This window comes from Oncorhynchus masou, unplaced genomic scaffold, assembly GCF_036934945.1.
Source record: "Oncorhynchus masou masou isolate Uvic2021 unplaced genomic scaffold, UVic_Omas_1.1 unplaced_scaffold_12___fragment_4___debris, whole genome shotgun sequence".
Lineage (NCBI taxonomy): Eukaryota > Metazoa > Chordata > Actinopteri > Salmoniformes > Salmonidae > Oncorhynchus > Oncorhynchus masou.
In genome coordinates this window covers 108,099-125,000 of record NW_027016555.1, presented here as the reverse complement: position 1 = coordinate 125,000, position 16,902 = coordinate 108,099, and the positions used below count along the sequence as shown (strand labels likewise).

Here is a 16,902-nt window from a genome sequence, read left to right as displayed (position 1 = left end):
AAAGTGATTCGGCCCTCATCGACCTGGAACTGCATCAGGCCGATGCAGCGGTTCAGATCCCGCAACTTTACCCTATCCTCTGCTCTCTCGTGCATAAGGGTGGACAGGTCACCATTCAGACTTTCAATCGTATCCCTGAAGGCGTCATTCTGCTGTTGGAGATGCAGACGTCGAGTCTCCAGCCGTGCAGTGGTGCTGTTGCTCTCCTCCAGGGATTTGCGCATCTCCAGGACCATGTCCTCCAGGGTATCCATGTCTTCCACGGAGCTCGTCAGGCTTCTCATCTGGTTCTTCAGGCCAATGTTTTCTTTACGCAGAGCTTCGTTCCTCTCCTCTGCTATCTCTTGGGCCAGCTCAGCGGCCGCGGCTTCTGTTGCGTACAGGTTCTTGGTGTATGTGAATTTGGCTGTCAGGACGCTCTTGTCGTGCACATCCGGCTCATGTGATGTGAACATTTCTGCCCCATCTACAGTGTCTCCCTGAGGGTGGCAAGAGTCCTTGTTATCATCGTGCCCATTAGTCAACTGCGACACCGTGTGAATGGAGTCATTCGGGGCGCAATCATCCCAGCCGGACTTTGATTTCAGCCATCAGCCCGGAGGTCGTGAGCGACCGACAGGTGTAATAATGAGCTGCCCACCCTCATCCTCCCACACGTCTCCGGTAGTCTCGCGGGTCCAGTCTGCCGGGACCTGGGAAAGTCTTGACGGGTCCAGGGAGGGTTCACCCACCTTTGGCCGCAGCTCATGACCCAAGGTCCTGCGATTGTCATTTTTGCGCTGCATCCTGGTCAGTATTTACTTCGTTTTCAGTATTCCGTGCAGTATCAGGATCTGTGTGATATCTGTAGTTGCGGATATTTCGGTAATACTGGTCAAGGTGCTTTTATAACCCTAGGTTCAGATGACAACTTGATTGTAAACCACATCACTTAGCATCATTTCAATTAGCATTCTACATTACCATGGCAACCCAGCAGCAGTTGATAGAACATTCCAAATTGCCATGGACATTTTGCATCACAGTACCAGCCATATGTACCCATGAGTGTACCAGTCTAAATAAGCCTCTTCTCGGGATTCTATTTCTATGGTTATTACCGTAGAATTAAAACGATTCTTCGTTATATTTATATGGTTAAATAACTAACGGAATGCAGAAAGAGGCAAGGTCCAGTGGTGGAAAAAGTACTCAATTGTCAAACATGAATTAAAGTAAAGATACCTTAACAGAAAATGACTCAAGTAAAAGTGAAAGTCACTCAGTAAAATACTATTTGAGTAAAAGTATCTGGTTTGAAATGTACAGTGTTGTATAGTGGTGGGAAAATGACTCAATTGTCATACTTGAGTAAAAGTTAAAAAAGTACAAGTAAATGCTATACAAATCCCTTATATTATGCAAACTAGATGGCACAATTGTCTTGTTTTTTAATTTATTTCTGGATAGCCAGGGGCACACTCACCTCACTCAGACAACATTTCCAAACACCATATTTGTGCTTAGTGAGTCCGCAAGATCAGAGGCAGTAGGGATGACAAGGCATTATATTGATAGGTGCATGAATTGGATTATATTGCTGTCCTGCCTGAGCATTTGAAATGTAAGGAGTACTTTTGGGTGTCAGTGAAAATACATGGGAGTAAAAAAAAGTACATCATTTTCTTTAGGAATGTAGTGAAGTAAAAGTTCTCAAATATATAAGTAGTAAAGTACAGATACCCAAGAAAACTACTTAAGTAGTTCTTCAGGGTATTTTTACTTAACACCACTGGCAAATTAAATCATAATCAAATCACATTTTATTTGTCACATGCTTATGGGCCCTTTCTAACAATGCAGAGAAACATTTTTGAAAAATGAATAGAAAAATAACACAAGAAACAAGTACATAGTCAATGTGAAGGGGTACAAAGTAATTGAGGTAGATATGTACATATAGGTAGGGATAAAGTGACTAGGCAACAGGATATATACACTGCTGTTGCTGTTTTATGTCATGAGTCAAAAGAGTTAGTGCAGAAAGGGGAAATGCAGATATTCCTGGCTATTGGTTAACTATTTAACTAACTATTTAGCAGTCGTATAGCTTGGGGGTGTGGAAGCTGTTCAGGGTCCTGTTGGTTTCCAACTTGGCATGGTCATTATTTGTCAAGCAACTCTGTAAAGGCCACTGAACCTGTAGGCTATGACTTAATGATACATGTGTTTACTAACAGTCATGAAGACCTCATCAAGCTGTAGGTCTACCTCTACTAGCTGAAAACTATTTGCAATGAAATAAATGAAATTCATCTTTCCCCAAAAAATATTTTATTCAGTCAAAGATTTGTAATCTTAGGCACCATACCCAGAGCCCTACGAAGGCCCATACCTGAAGTGTAACATTACAGAAGTGCACATGTAACAACTGGAATATTAAATGATGGATTTTGAGAGATCATTCTGAGTGTAAACATATGTACACACTTGCAAATGGCATCCAATACCCAATTTACCACTAAACTCATGGTTTTCCCATTCATAATTTCAACAGTTAATCGTTGTTACTCTCCCTAAGGTATTTGGATCCCAGTATCTGCAACAGTGACATCCCTATTGAAAGGGGTTTTAAATGAGTTAGTACCCCTTTTTATTAACTAAAAATACTCTCCTAAATTAGTGGCTTCTGGAATTCATTCAATCCCACCATGTTCAAATGCACTGAGTGTGATTTCCAGGCTACAGAATGGACACGATTCAGTCTAAACAAAAGTAAATATTACCAATCTTTTCTCTGAGATGAAGCTTAGCTATCACCACTACGTTTGACAGGCTCAATTTGGTCATAACACACATAAAAACTAACAAACACAAACTGTACAAAAATAAAAACAATCGCAGCATAGTTTAAATACAGAGAAAATATGTACACAGTATAAAAAGTACAGCTACACTCCTTGAGAAGTTGGTCCAATTCCATGATTAAGTGGTAATGCCTTGAATGACAAATATCAAAATGCAAAATATACAACTCCCCAAAAGTTTGTCAGCAGTTTCCATACTGCAGCACCATGTCTGTTACTGGCTACACTTTAGCTACCTATTTTCCAGAGCTCATCTATGACATAACAAGTCTTCTCTGCACCGCGGGTCGTAGCATTAGCTCCTGGCTGTTTGGGGTACCTCTACAGCTTCAGGTACGTCTGCATTATTCAAAGTTAATGGACTACGAGAATGACCCTTCAAGATGAAAGGCTTTGGTAAAATTGTCTTTGGGAGGGGTGAAAAGCCAGGGTTTCCCACTACTAAATATCACTACTAGGTGGGGCACAAAGTTCTCTAGATCCAGCCTCCAGGTCTGCAGGAATCAAACATTTCAGTTGAAGGCAATTGTCTTGGGCTGAGAGGGGGTGACAGTGCTAGGCTGGGGTGCCAGGACACATAATGCTTCTGATTGAGGATCAATGTACCCTCCTCAAATCCTCAATATATGAAGGAGGTATGCAAAGCTGACCTTAGATCAGCCTCTCGAGCAAGGACGGGCAACTCCAGTCCTCAGGGGCTGGATTGGTGTCACACTTTTGCCCCAGCTAACACACCAGACTCCAATAATCAACTAATTATGATCTTCCATTTAGAATGCAATTAGTTTAATCAGCGGTGTTTGCTTGGGATGGGGGGGAAGTGTGACACCAACCAGGCCCCGAGGACTGGAGTTGCCCATATCTGGTCTAGAGAAAACATTCATCCTTCTCCATACAGCCCTCAAACTTAACTCTGAACCTTGAAGCCAGTTCCACTGAATGTTGTCATCAGGGACTGATTTAAACGTGAGTCACCAGGTGTGTGCAATTAATGATCATGTAGAACAGAAAACCAGAAGGCTCCAGACCTCAGAGGGTAAGAGTTAAGTACCCCAGCTAAGTACTCTCTCCGAGAGAGAGAGGATGTATTTGAAGGAGATGCACACAGATAAAAACTTGAACAAGGGGTCAAGGGACAGGGGAGAGGTGGATGAGAGGAAGCAGAGCTGAAAATCTTGAAGGAAACACAAATGACATCACCACAGTAAAAGGCTGTGTGTTGATTTGACAAGAACAAACAGTCAAATAATTCAGGAAGACAAAGAGAGAGCGTAGAGTGTGTTGCTTACTGCCAGGAGCATAGCCGCGGGAAGTAGTTTGGAGGTGTGTGTGCTGCAATATTTTGACTCACTGGGGAGATGATGCTGAAAAAAAATGCTTTGCCCGCAGTACAGGAAGCAAAATCTGTCCGCTAATACAGGACTAGTAAAGGCTCAGTGCACTACTTTTTCACAACAACAACAAAAAATATTCTGATTATTCAGTGGGTAATGCAGCACCCTCAGCACCTCTACTTCCCGTGGCTATGGCCAGGAGGAAGGAGACAGCGTTGTTTCCTGTAGCTCTCTATGACCAGGGTCAGGTCAGGGACCACTGCTGGAGAGATTGGGCTTTGCATCATATTACAGTCTTGGCAGCTCTGTAGCATTGGGCTGCTTTCAGTGGCTGGATTTATTTATGAGATGCAGATTTAATTGAAATGACGCCTTTCCTCAAGAATCTGCACCATCTTGCACACGCAAACACACATAGGCCTACACACACTCACGCCAACACACTGTTGTGTGTGTGTGTGTGTGTGTGTGTGTGTGTGTGTGTGTGTGTGTGTGTGTGTGTGTGTGTGTGTGTGTGTGTGTGTGTGTGTGTGTGTGTGTGTGTGTGTGTGTGTGTGTGTGTGAGTGAGTGTGTGTGTATTTCTAATTGGTGATGTGTGTGTTTCTCTCTAGCTGCCCCACATGCCCCACATCAATGAGTGTCTGATGAAGAGGAGCCTGAAGACTACTGACCTGAGGGACATGACCCTGGGACAACTACAGGTTATAGTCAACGACCTGCACTCCCAGATAGAGAGTGAGAACCACACACACACACACTTTTTTTTATCCTCGTGGGGACCTAAAATTGATTTCCAATTACAATCCTATTTTCCCTGACCCCTAAACCTAACCCTAACCTTAACCCCTAAACCTAACTTTGACCCTGATCTTAACCCCTAAACCTAACCCTAACTTGAACCCTAACCTTAACCACGAAAACTGAACTTTAACCCTAACCTTAACACCTAAACCTAACCCTAACCATTAACCGATATGCTTAAAATATAATTTGTCCTCGTGGGGACGTGGGAAATGTCCCCAAGAGGGAGGATTTTCCTTGTTTTACTATCCTTGTGGGGACTTTTGGAGATTTCAGGTCCCCACGAGGATACACACACATGTGCACACGCACACAGTGTTAGTTAGGGTATCTTTCATATTGAAAGTCATTTCAGGCCATGTAAGCTGGATGCATGTGTGACGATACTAGTGAAAGATGAACAATACCTCACCTTACACAGAAGGCAAAAAAAAATCCCCCACAAAAATGTTGTTATAGAATCTTGTTTTTACTGGCATGGTTTAAAAATATGCTCCATTTGAAATCTGCATCTCATATGACTTGGGGCTGGATTCAACCCGTATCGCAGAAGTATCGCCGGAAGATCTGTGTTATAGCTTGTTTGAAATTATATATAAAGACAATGTTCCCGCATTTGTGGAAACTGCATTCACGGTAACCACTGTATATATCGGCTCAATCATAAATTACCTTTACATTTTAATGCAGATCTTCCGCGATACTTCGGCAATATGAATTGAATCCAGCACCCGTATGTTAGTGTTCTAATGGTGTTGGTTTTCTACCGTTGTTCTGATGTTTGTCTTCTCCAGGTCTGAATGAGGAGCTGGTGCAGCTGCTGCTGATCAGGGATGAACTGCACATGGAGCAGGATGCCATGCTGGAGGACCTGACCAGGTGGGGATGCTATCTAACATACACACACACACACACACACACACACACACACACACACACACACACACACACACACACACACACACACACACACACACACACACACACACACACACACACACACACACACACACACACACACACACACACACACACACACACACACACACACACACACACACACACACACAGCCTCCTGGGCTATGACCGCAAACAGGCCAGGAATAATTGGGGGAACTCTGTCTTTGGGACAGACGTTTAGCAGTGTAATATTTGCATGATTTTCATACAGCAGCAGGTGATAAAGAGCAGTTTGTCTAATCATCATTTTGTTTTTACTCAGGCATGCTGAGAGCCAGCAGAAACACATGGCTGAGAAGACACCATCCAAATGAGACACCCCACCCAACCACGCCCCCTTCCCATCCCTTTACTCCACCCCTGCCCCACGTTGGTCCCCGTGCCCTGCCCCATGTCTCTCGCTGCACCCCCTCTGCCTGCCCCTCTCTCCCTCTCCCATGGTGGCAGCAGCCAGAGGAAGGCCACCCTTTCATTTGCTTCTGTGGTTGTCCCAGCGCTAAAGACAGAGCATTTCCTGCTTCCTGGGAGAAGAGGAAACTGATTGTGTGTTGGCATGGATACTGTCCCCGGCTTCCTGTGCAGTGATCGGCCTTGCTTCGCTATTGTTTATTTTTAACTTTTTACATTCACCACTAAATTATAACTGTCAATACAAAATGGTGGAGAAAAAAAAATAATAGTGAGAAATTAGTAGAAAGTCAGTAAAAAAAAATGTAAGAAAAAAACATTGTATAAAACTATGAAGACTAATTTCAAACCATTTTAAGTTGGAAAGTAATTTTTAAGTATTTCAAAGTTGACCTCTTTTTATTCTGCACAAATGGTAGTTTTCAACTGTGAAATGTTTATTTGAAGGTGCTAAAAGAGCGTAAAGGTAACATGCCTGCCTTGTAGTGGAGTTATAGCTTTTGGTAATACGCTCACTCTGATCAGGTCTTCAACATTTTGTGAATGTTGATTTTCTGACACTTTAAATGAAATGAATAAATGTGTTAATATCATTTACATCCTATTGTATTCAGAATTTTTATTTGAGGGAAGAAATGTTTATGTACAGATATGTAAAATAAAAATCAATTTTGTTTCATATGTTGTGGTTTGGTGTGCAGTCTGTTAAGAAATGTGGACAGAGATGGACATGTTGTTGTAAATATTATAAGTGGGGAACTACTGTATGTCCATATGGCAAAACACAGTACATTAACAGTACATTTATGACTATTTTATAATTATGTAATACTAGTACTGACAAGCCATTGCAGGATTTTGGAAATAATTGATACATTAATAACCATACGAACATCACTGCCACCTGGGAAAAGGAAAGCTGATCACTCCACTGAATCGTTTATTCAGAGGCAACAACAGTATGGAGTATGAAGGATGCATCATTTTTTATATTATAATATTTTTCCATAAACAGTCACCTTATTTTAAAGAGTATAATGTTAAACCTTAGGCCTAAGCTTGTGCTGCACGTTATTGTGATTGTGGTTTTGAAAGGTCTGATATATCAATGGTCACAACCACAAGTATCATCCACTTCTGTGAAACTCTCCCCTGCAGATTGTCACACCATGGACACTCTCTTTCTACAGGCCCAGTGAGAGTCAGTCTTTACAAGAAGAGAAGTATTTCTTAACTAAACAGGCCAATGGTAGACATTCAAAATGCCAGGGTTCAAATTGTGTGGGTGTGCAGGGGTCATGGGCAATCACATTACAATTTAGTCATTTAGCAGACTATCCTGAGTGACTTAACAGTACTGAGTGCATACATTTTTGTACTTGTCCGCCCCAATGCCACTGTCACAGGGGGATTTATGCCTGATTTCAGATGAAATCCTCAACCCTTTTATGGTCAACCATGTCACTTTGGCACCTTTTTTATCTCTTGAGATGGAAAAACATGTTTTTTATGAAATTGAACAAGTGCTCTTTTTGACAGAATATACAAATTAGCAGAAATCTTAAGTAGTTTTTATTTTTTTTACAAGTTACTTCTCAAAACGCACTGAATTGGTGGAAGGTCCACTTTATTCTGACCCCCTTGGGTCAATCAAACATTGAGAAATTAAACCTTTTTCAAATGTACATTGTTTTTCATTCTTACGAAATGTATGTTCATGATGCACAATTAAAAGCATATAAAGCTTTGCAGAAACAACAACTGTGAATGTAGTTTAAGACAACCAGCCTTCTGAAGAAGAGGCTAAAGCCAACGCAGGCTAAAGGCTACTTACTCCCCACAACATCACTAGGCCTATAGCAAAAACATTTAGAAAAAGCTTTCTAACATTAATATTGTGTCATCTGTCTATTTTGGACAATTACAAAGGCTAGAGAAAATAAGCAGCAAAAGTGAAATATTGACATCGGAATGTAAACATTAAAAAAATAGACATGTATTGTATCATTTTTTCATTTCTAGACATTGGTTTTCTCGTGAGCCAACTCATGCAAATCGAAACGAGGGCATGTCTCATTGGCCTGAGTTGTAAAACCAACTCAGGAAATTACACACGACTGACGCGTCACTTTCATTTCGGTGGCGCTTGATCTAGTGCTGTATGAAGCTTCGTGTTTCTTCATGGCCAGGGAATTCCCTCTAGGAGCGCTGCATGGCTATATAATGATCAGATGAGGCAACGATGACAACACACCTATCAGTTTACACCGCACCTGAGTCACAGATCTCGAAATCATGCTGCCAAACTTTTATTTATGTGAGTATTAATTTTATTTGTACCTAATTTCATTGTGATTTTTTGATAAACTAACCTTGTGAAATGATATGCCTCTAATTTGACATAGTCTTCCATTTTAATTTATTGATTTGAAATTGGAGTTAAATAATGACTATTTCCGGGGTGTTTTTATCATTGGTTTGTTTAGAGGATTATTGAGGTGATACATTGGTTGGTGCTGACTGACATTGTGTCCTCCCTCCACACAGACCTTGCCAGCTGTGTGCTGCTGCTCGCCTTGTCCTGCCAAGTCTCTATGGGAACCCCAATGCCCATGCCGCGGAGTTTAGACTCTGAGAAATGCTCGCAGTGCGCTGACCTCTCCAGAGAGCTCGTCAAGAATGTTAAAAAGCTCCTGGACAACGTAAGTGACAGTTATAACGAATTCCTTTGAACGTTTAATTCAAATCTAATGTATCCCTCGTTCAGTCAGTCAGTCTGTCTGTATCTTTGATAGGCTTACAGTTTGTTCACACCGTTTGGGATTCATGTATCCACTTACTAATTGAATAATTTTCCCTTCATAGGAAAACCTGTTTGGGGGTTTGAACTGCTCGGAGCAGCGCGTGGAGGTGAACAGTAAGACCCAGACAGTCCTAGCCTGCGAACCCAACACGGACATGGTAAGTCACACAACAGTCATTTTCTACATTCATATTACCACTATTAATTTAAAATATATATAAATTCTCGGCATTTTATGTAGTAATTTAAATCAATACCTCGGATTTACAGAATATTGATATAAATCAGTCTATTGATGCATCATTGTGTTGTATTTCCTCAGAACACAAGCTGCTCTGGTCAACGGAACACCACATTCAGTGAGGTAACTATTGTGTTCTTACAATATTGCATAATTGTTTAGGGAATGCTATTTAAATCCACAGATATAAAAAATAAATAGATCTTTAGACAGTCTATGGATTTAATAGTGACTGCATTTCACATAATTCACCCATTCTTACCTCACCCATTTCAACTGCTTCCTATATGTCTGAATGGCTGATCTCTGTCCATTTTTATGGTTTCTTCTGACAGAGTGAGTGTCTGAGGAACATCCGAATAGACCTAGAACATTATGCTGCCTCACTACAGGCTTACAAACAGGCCGACCTCAGCTCCACTGCCCAGGACACCCAGAACCTACTCAATATTTGTCCATCCACACAATGGGTGTCTTCCTCACAGGTAATTCAATTTTTCTATTTTATCTTTTGTACAGAAAACATTCCTTCCTTCCCTGCATGTTTATTTTTCTTTTGATACAGTTTGCTAATGACAACAACCTCATGTAGACAATTGCAAAACTGTACACAAAAATGTGTTCTTCTGTGTTTGAGACCGTACAAATGTCACTGCTAATAGACATTCACAACTATGGACTTAAAGTTTGCATTTTTATAAAGTTACGTTTTGTTTCCTTTTGCCCTGCAGGTTGCAGACCCTAAGCTGACTAGTGGTGACCCTGTGGACCAGAGGGTCCATCTGTGTAAGGTACTGAAGGGTTTCCACCTCCGGGTCATCACCATCAGCAGAGCCATGGGATACATCTCTGCTGGGGACCACAGGAAGTAAACCCTCATCTTCAACACCATCCCATTCCTCATCATCATCAACTATAACAAGTATTGACAATCATCTTCATCATCATCACCTACAACTGTAACAAGTTCATCATCAGAAACACAGATTGTTATCTTCTTCATCATCATCAACTACTTTGTCATCATAACTGCATCATCAACTATAACAAATATTGACAATCATCATCATCATCATCATCATCATCATCACCTACAACTGTACCAAGTTAATTATCAGCAACACTGATTGTTATCTTCATCATCAGACATCATCATCAACTACTTTGTCATCATAACTGTTGAATACTGCACCACACTGCGTATGAAAAGAGGAGTAAGACATAAGCTAGCTGAACTCTTTTTGGCTCAGTTAGTGCTGAATGACAGTAGGTTTAGTTCAAAGCTAATCAATGAACATCATGTTGGTCAAACTATTTATTTATTTATTCCTTTATTTAGGGACTGGGGTTTATTTATTTGATGAATGCAACATTATTTATTTGATGTATGAAATAAATTATTTATTTAACAATATGTTATTGATGTTATTTATTTGAATATTTATAATAAAATATTTATTACAAGCTTACCAAGACTGATTGTGTTAATGTTAGTTATGTTGTATGTGTTGCTCTGTAGGGTTAAACATTCTACCCATGAATAGGCTAAATCCGTTGTTGTTTGTGGTAAAATATATATATATATATCTTTATGGAACATGTTGAAATATAATATCTGTAACGACGTTCTTCGTTTGTCGAAAAGAGTCGGACCGAAATGCAGCGTGTTGGTTACTCATGTTTATTAGTAAAACAAACAACGGAACTATACATGAAATAACTAATAAATACAAAACAACAAACGGAACGTGAAACCTATTACAGCCTATCTGGTGAACACTACACAGAGACAGGAACAATCACCCACGAAATACAAAGTGAAACCCAGGCTACCTAAATACGGTTCCCAATCAGAGACAACGAGAATCACCTGACTCTGATTGAGAACCGCCTCAGGCAGCCAAACCTATGTAACACACACCCCTAATCAGCTACAATCCCAATAACCAAAAAACCCCACTAAGAATACAACAAACAATAAACCCATGTCACACCCTGGCCTGACCAACTAATTAACTAAAACACAAAATACTAAGACCAAGGCGTGACAGAACCCCCCCCCCCTAAGGTGCGGACTCCCGAACGCACCTCAAAGCCATAGGGAGGGTCCGGGTGGGCGTCTGTCCATGGTGGCGGTTCCGGCTCGGGACGTGGACCCCACTTATTAAATGTCATTGTTCCTCCCCTTCGCGTCCTGGGATGATCCACCCTCGCCGCCGACCATGGCCGAATAGTCCTCACCCAGAAACCTACTGAACAGAGGAGCAGCTCGTGACTGAGGGGCAGCTCGGGACTGAGGCAGCTCGGGACTGAGGAGCAGCTCGGGACTGAGGGACAGCTCGGGACTGAGGGGCAGCACGGGACTGAGGGGCAGCCCGGGACTGAGGGGCAGCCCAGCACTGAGAGGCAGCCCAGCACTGAGAGGCAGCCCAGTACTGAGAATTAGCCCGGTACTGAGATGAAGCCCAGCCAGGCAGTTGAATCCGGCAGATCCTGGCTGACTGGCGGATCCTGGCTGACTGGCGGATCCTGACTGACTGGCGGATCCTGGCTGACTGGCGGATCCTGGCCGACTGGCGGATCCTGGCTGACTAGCAGATCTGGCAGATCCTGGCTGACTGGCGGATCCTGGCTGACTGGCAGATCCTGGCCGACTGGCGGATCCTGGCTGACTAGCAGATCTGGCAGATCCTGGCTGACTGGCGGATCCTGGCTGACTGGCGGATCTGGAAGAGTCTGGTTGACTGGCAGATCTGGAAGAGTTTGGTTGACTGGCAGATCTGGAAGAGTCTGGCTGACTGGCAGATCTGGAAGAGTCTGGCTGACTGGCAGATCTGGAAGAGTCTGGCTGACTGGCAGATCTGAAAGAGTCTGGCTGACTGGTAGATCTGGAAGAGTCTGGCTGACTGGCAGATCTGGAAGAGTCTGGCTGACTGACAGATCTGGAAGAGTCTGGCTGACTGGCAGATCTGGAAGAGTCTGGCTGACTGACAGATCTGGAAGAGTCTGGCTGACTGGCAGATCTGGAAGAGTCTGGTTGACTGGCAGATCTGGAAGAGTCTGGCTGACTGGCAGATCTGGAAGAGTCTGGCTGTCTGGCAGATCTGGAAGAGTCTGGCTGAATAGCAGATCTAGAAGAGTCTGGCTGACTGGCAGATCTGGAAGAGTCTGGCTGACTGGCAGATCTGGAAGAGTCTGGCTGAATGGCAGATCTGGAAGAGTCTGGCTGACTGGCAGATCTGGAAGAGTCTGGCTGACTGGCAGATCTGGAAGAGTCTGGCTGACTGGCGGCTCTGGCTGCTCCATGCTAACTGGCGGCTCTGGCTGCTCCATGCAGATTGACAGCTCTGGCGGCTTCTTGCAGACTGACAGCTCTGACTGTTCCATGCAGATTAACAGCTTTGGCAGCTCCTTGCAGACTGGCAGCTCCTTGCAGACTGGCAGCTCCATGCAGACTGGCAACTCCATGCAGACTGGCAACTCCATACAGACTGGAAACTCCATGCAGACTGGCAACTCTGGCTGCTCTAAGCAGACTGACAGCTCTGGCTGCCCCATGCAGACTGGCAGCTCTAGCTGCTCTATGCAGACTGGCAGCTCTGGCTGCTCCATGCATACTGGCAGCTCTAGCTGCTCCATACAGGCAGGAGGCTCCGGCAGCGCTGTAGAGGAGGAAGGCTCTAGAACCGCTGAACAGGCGGGAGACTCCGACAGCGCAGGAGAGGGAGAAAGCGCTGGCTGCGCTGAACAGGCGAGGCGCACTGAAGGCCTGATGCGTGGTGCTGGCACTGGTGGTATTGAGCCGAGGACACGCACAGGAAGCCTAGTGCGGGGAGCTGCTACCGGAGGGCTGGGGTGTGGTGGTGGTACTGGATAGAGGACAGGCACAGGAAGCCTGGTGCGGGGAGCTACCATCGGAGGACTGGTGTGTGAAGGTGGCACAAGATGGACTGGACCGTGAAGGTGTACTGGAGAGCCTGAGAGCAGGACTGGCACAGGACGTGCAAGACTAGGTAGGTACACAGGAGGCCTAGTGCGTGAGGCTGGCACATTTTTCACCAGCCGACTAACACGCACCTCAGGACTAGTATGGAGCGCTGACCCAGGTGCCATTAAATCCCCGACACGCTCCGTCGGACGAATATTGTACCTAAAGCACCAAACTAGCAACTCCCTCATTACTTTCTCCTCCAATTTCCCCATTAACTCCTTCACAGTCTCTGCTTCGCTCACCTCCAACACCGATTCTGGTCTCCTCCTTGGCTCTTCACAATAAACAGGGAGAGTTGGCTCAGGTCTGTCTCCTGACTCAGCCACTCCCCCTCTGAGACCCCCCAAGAAATTTTTGGGGCTTCGCTCTGCGCCGCCGTGTCTTTTTGTCCGACTCCATTCTCCTATAGCCCTCTTCGCGCTGCTCCAGCAAATCCCAGGCGGGCTCCGGCACTCTGGGTCGGCCGCCCACCTGTCTATTTCTTCCCACTTCGTAATATCCATACTGTACTCCTCTCTGGGCTGCTCCTGTTTCCATCCACGTCGCCGTGCTGCCTCCTCATACCAGCGCCTCTCCGCTTTAGCCGCTTCTAGTTCCTCCTTGGGGCGGCGATATTCACCAGGCTGAGCCCAGGGTCCTTCTCCTTCCAGTTCCTGTTTCCTCTTCGCCTGCTGCACCTTTGGGCGGCTACACTCCCGTGGTTTAGCCCAGGGTCCTCTCCCGTCAAGGATTTCCTCCCATGTCCAGAAATCCTTAATACGCGGCTCCTCTTTGGGCTGCTCCTGCCTGTTGACACGCTGCTCGGTCCGTGTGTGGTGGGTGATTCTGTAACGACGTTCTTCGTTTGTCGAAAGAGAGTCGGACCGAAATGCAGCGTGTTGGTTACTCATGTTTATTAGTGAAACAAACAACGGAACTATACATGAAATAACTAATAAATACAAAACAACAAACGGAACGTGAAACCTATTACAGCCTATTTTTTTAATTTTTTTTTAATAAAAATTAATTTATTATCATCAATACCATTCATTCTTTACAACTCATAATTTACATACATACTCAAATAATGGTATTTTTAATTAAACTAATTAAATTAAACTAAACATAAACCCCAAACAAAACCTCAGGGGAGCATCTTCCCTCTCCGTCACCCTACAAAATACCTTCCCCTATCTCCCTGTCCCTAATCTATCCTCTTACAAATCTAAATGACACCCAGCCCTAAACCTAACAACACCCGTGCCCTAGCCCATACTACTCCAGCAAAGGCACAGTCCCAAAAGACATGGCGCACAGTCTCCTCCCTGCCGCAAGAGGATCTTGGACAGGTGGGGGATTGCACTAAACTATACCGGTACAAGATGGAACGTACCGGCAAACACTTATGAAGGCTCAACCAATTCAGGTCCTTGAGCCTGTTGTCCAGACCCCTCACCTGCACTCCCTCCCAGACCACTTCCGAGATGCCAACTACAGGCGCCGGACTCTCTGCCTTTCTGACCTCCTCGTACAGGTGCCTATGATCTAAACCTACTCGGGCAACTTCAACCTCTGGGTGCGCACGCAGCCACTTGGCCGCATGACCAAAGTGCCACGGCAGCTGTTCCGCCCGAGGACCCGTGTTAGACCACACCATTATGCTTCTCGCCTGATACGAGAAAAATACCCGCAGGAGGTAACCGGACGGGTGTATCACTGGCTGAGCAAGCTCCGTTAACAAGAAAGAAACAAAAATTGTGTCCAGCTTGAGGGGAAATGTGGTACCCCCTACCTCCCTCCCGATGGGACAGATCATGCGTACCCTGGCGACCCACTCATGCCTGCCACTCCACATAAACTGAAACACAAGCTTCACTAGAGGCCTTCTCAGACAAGCCGGCAATGGGTAGATGTATGCCAAATACAAAAGCGACGGCAACACATCCACCTTTAGGACCAGGACTTTGCCCATAAAAGACAAATACCTAGCTTTCCACATTGCTAGCTTCCTCTGTACCACTGCGATACGCATGTTCCAGTTTAGCGTCGCTGAGCCGGAGGTCTCAAAATGGACCCCGAGAATCCTCAGGGCCCCCTCACAGAGAGATAACCCCCCAGGCACATCCGTTCTACCGCGCCATCTTCTGAAAAACTTGACGGAAGACTTTGCATGGTTCAGAACTGCTCCCGACGCTCGAGTGAAATCCCCAAAGATGGCAAGGGACCTTGTCAGGCACGAGTCCTTGCACAACAACAAGGAAGTGTCATCGGCGTACTGCGTCATCTTAACACGCAGTCCACCACTTCCAGGGATCAGCAGACCTTCCACCCCTGTGTCTGCCTTAATGGCAGCCCCCAGAGGCTCCATGTACAGAACGAAGAGGAGAGCCGAGAGTGGGCACCCCTGCCTGACCCCAGACGAGAGGTCAAAAACGTCACCCAAGTGACTATTTACACTAACTCGGCACCCCGCTCCGACATATAATGTACGAATCCATCCTATAAACTTCTCCCCAAATCCTAATCTACCTAACACTCTGAATAAAAAGGATCTATTCACGCGATCAAAGGCTTTCGCCTGATCTAGCGCTGCTACCATAAAAGGCAGTCCTCTATCTTCAACCCAAGCGATGGAGTCCCTGATTAACTGTAGGTTCCATCTAATAGAGCGGCCCTCTACCCCGCACGTCTGATCCTCATGAACGACGTAGGGAAGGGCTGTGCGTAACCGGTCTGCTAAAACCTTTGCAAGTAGCTTGTAATCTACACACAGCATGGTCAACGGCCGCCAGTTGCCAAGGTCAGTTACTTCCCCCTTCTTATATAAAAGTGACAGCACACCAACAGCCATTGATCCCCCCGGGACCCCCGTCTCAAGGATGGCCTTCAAGACTTCGAGGACCACTGGTCCAAGTATACCCCAAAACTTGAGATAAAACTCAGCCGGCAGCCCATCCATCCCAGACACCTTCCCTTTTCCCATCCTCCTAAGAGTGCTCTCAACCTCTTCTAGTGAGATCTGGGCCTCCATCACTTCTCTAATGTCCTCCGGCAACCGCCTGGACAAGTGTTCTAAAAACACATATCCCTGCTCTGCATCTATTTCCCTTTCCTTAAATAAACCTTGGAAATGATCAGTTGTCACCCTGACCATATCCTCTGGTTCTCTAACTATACTACCATTTTCTTCCCTAACACCATGCATTACCTTCCTACTCTGTCTTGCCCTAACCAACTTAAAGAACATAGCAGAACAAGTCTCATTATGTTCTAGAAAGCCGCTATGCGCACGCTCCAGGAAAGCTCGAGCCTTCCGCTCCTGCAACTCCCTGAGCTGCGCCTTTAGGGTTGAGGATCTCTCCCAGTCAAACGACCCGCCGATGTTGCCTGCCTCGTATTCAAGTTCAATTAACCTTTGGATACGATCCACCTCCCTCCTCTCCTCCCTTTTTTTCCTCTTGTAATACCCTATTATAAAAGCCCTAATCCTCACCTTAACTAATTCCCACCACTCTAACACCCCCTCGCACATGGA

The 16,902-nt window shown here is 44.9% G+C and overlaps 1 protein-coding gene across 1 annotated transcript; it reads left to right on the top strand.

Annotated features, from left to right (window-relative positions):
* Nucleotides 1–8,645: 8,645 nt before the first annotated feature.
* LOC135538815 (uncharacterized) lies at nucleotides 8,646–10,462 on the top strand. The gene is made up of 6 exons (XM_064964743.1): nucleotides 8,646–8,667; nucleotides 8,898–9,052; nucleotides 9,216–9,311; nucleotides 9,476–9,517; nucleotides 9,730–9,879; nucleotides 10,126–10,462. The coding sequence occupies exons 1-6, from the start codon at nucleotides 8,646–8,648 to the stop codon at nucleotides 10,264–10,266; spliced, it is 606 nt and encodes a 201-aa protein (XP_064820815.1). The 3' UTR covers nucleotides 10,267–10,462.
* Nucleotides 10,463–16,902: the final 6,440 nt, after the last annotated feature.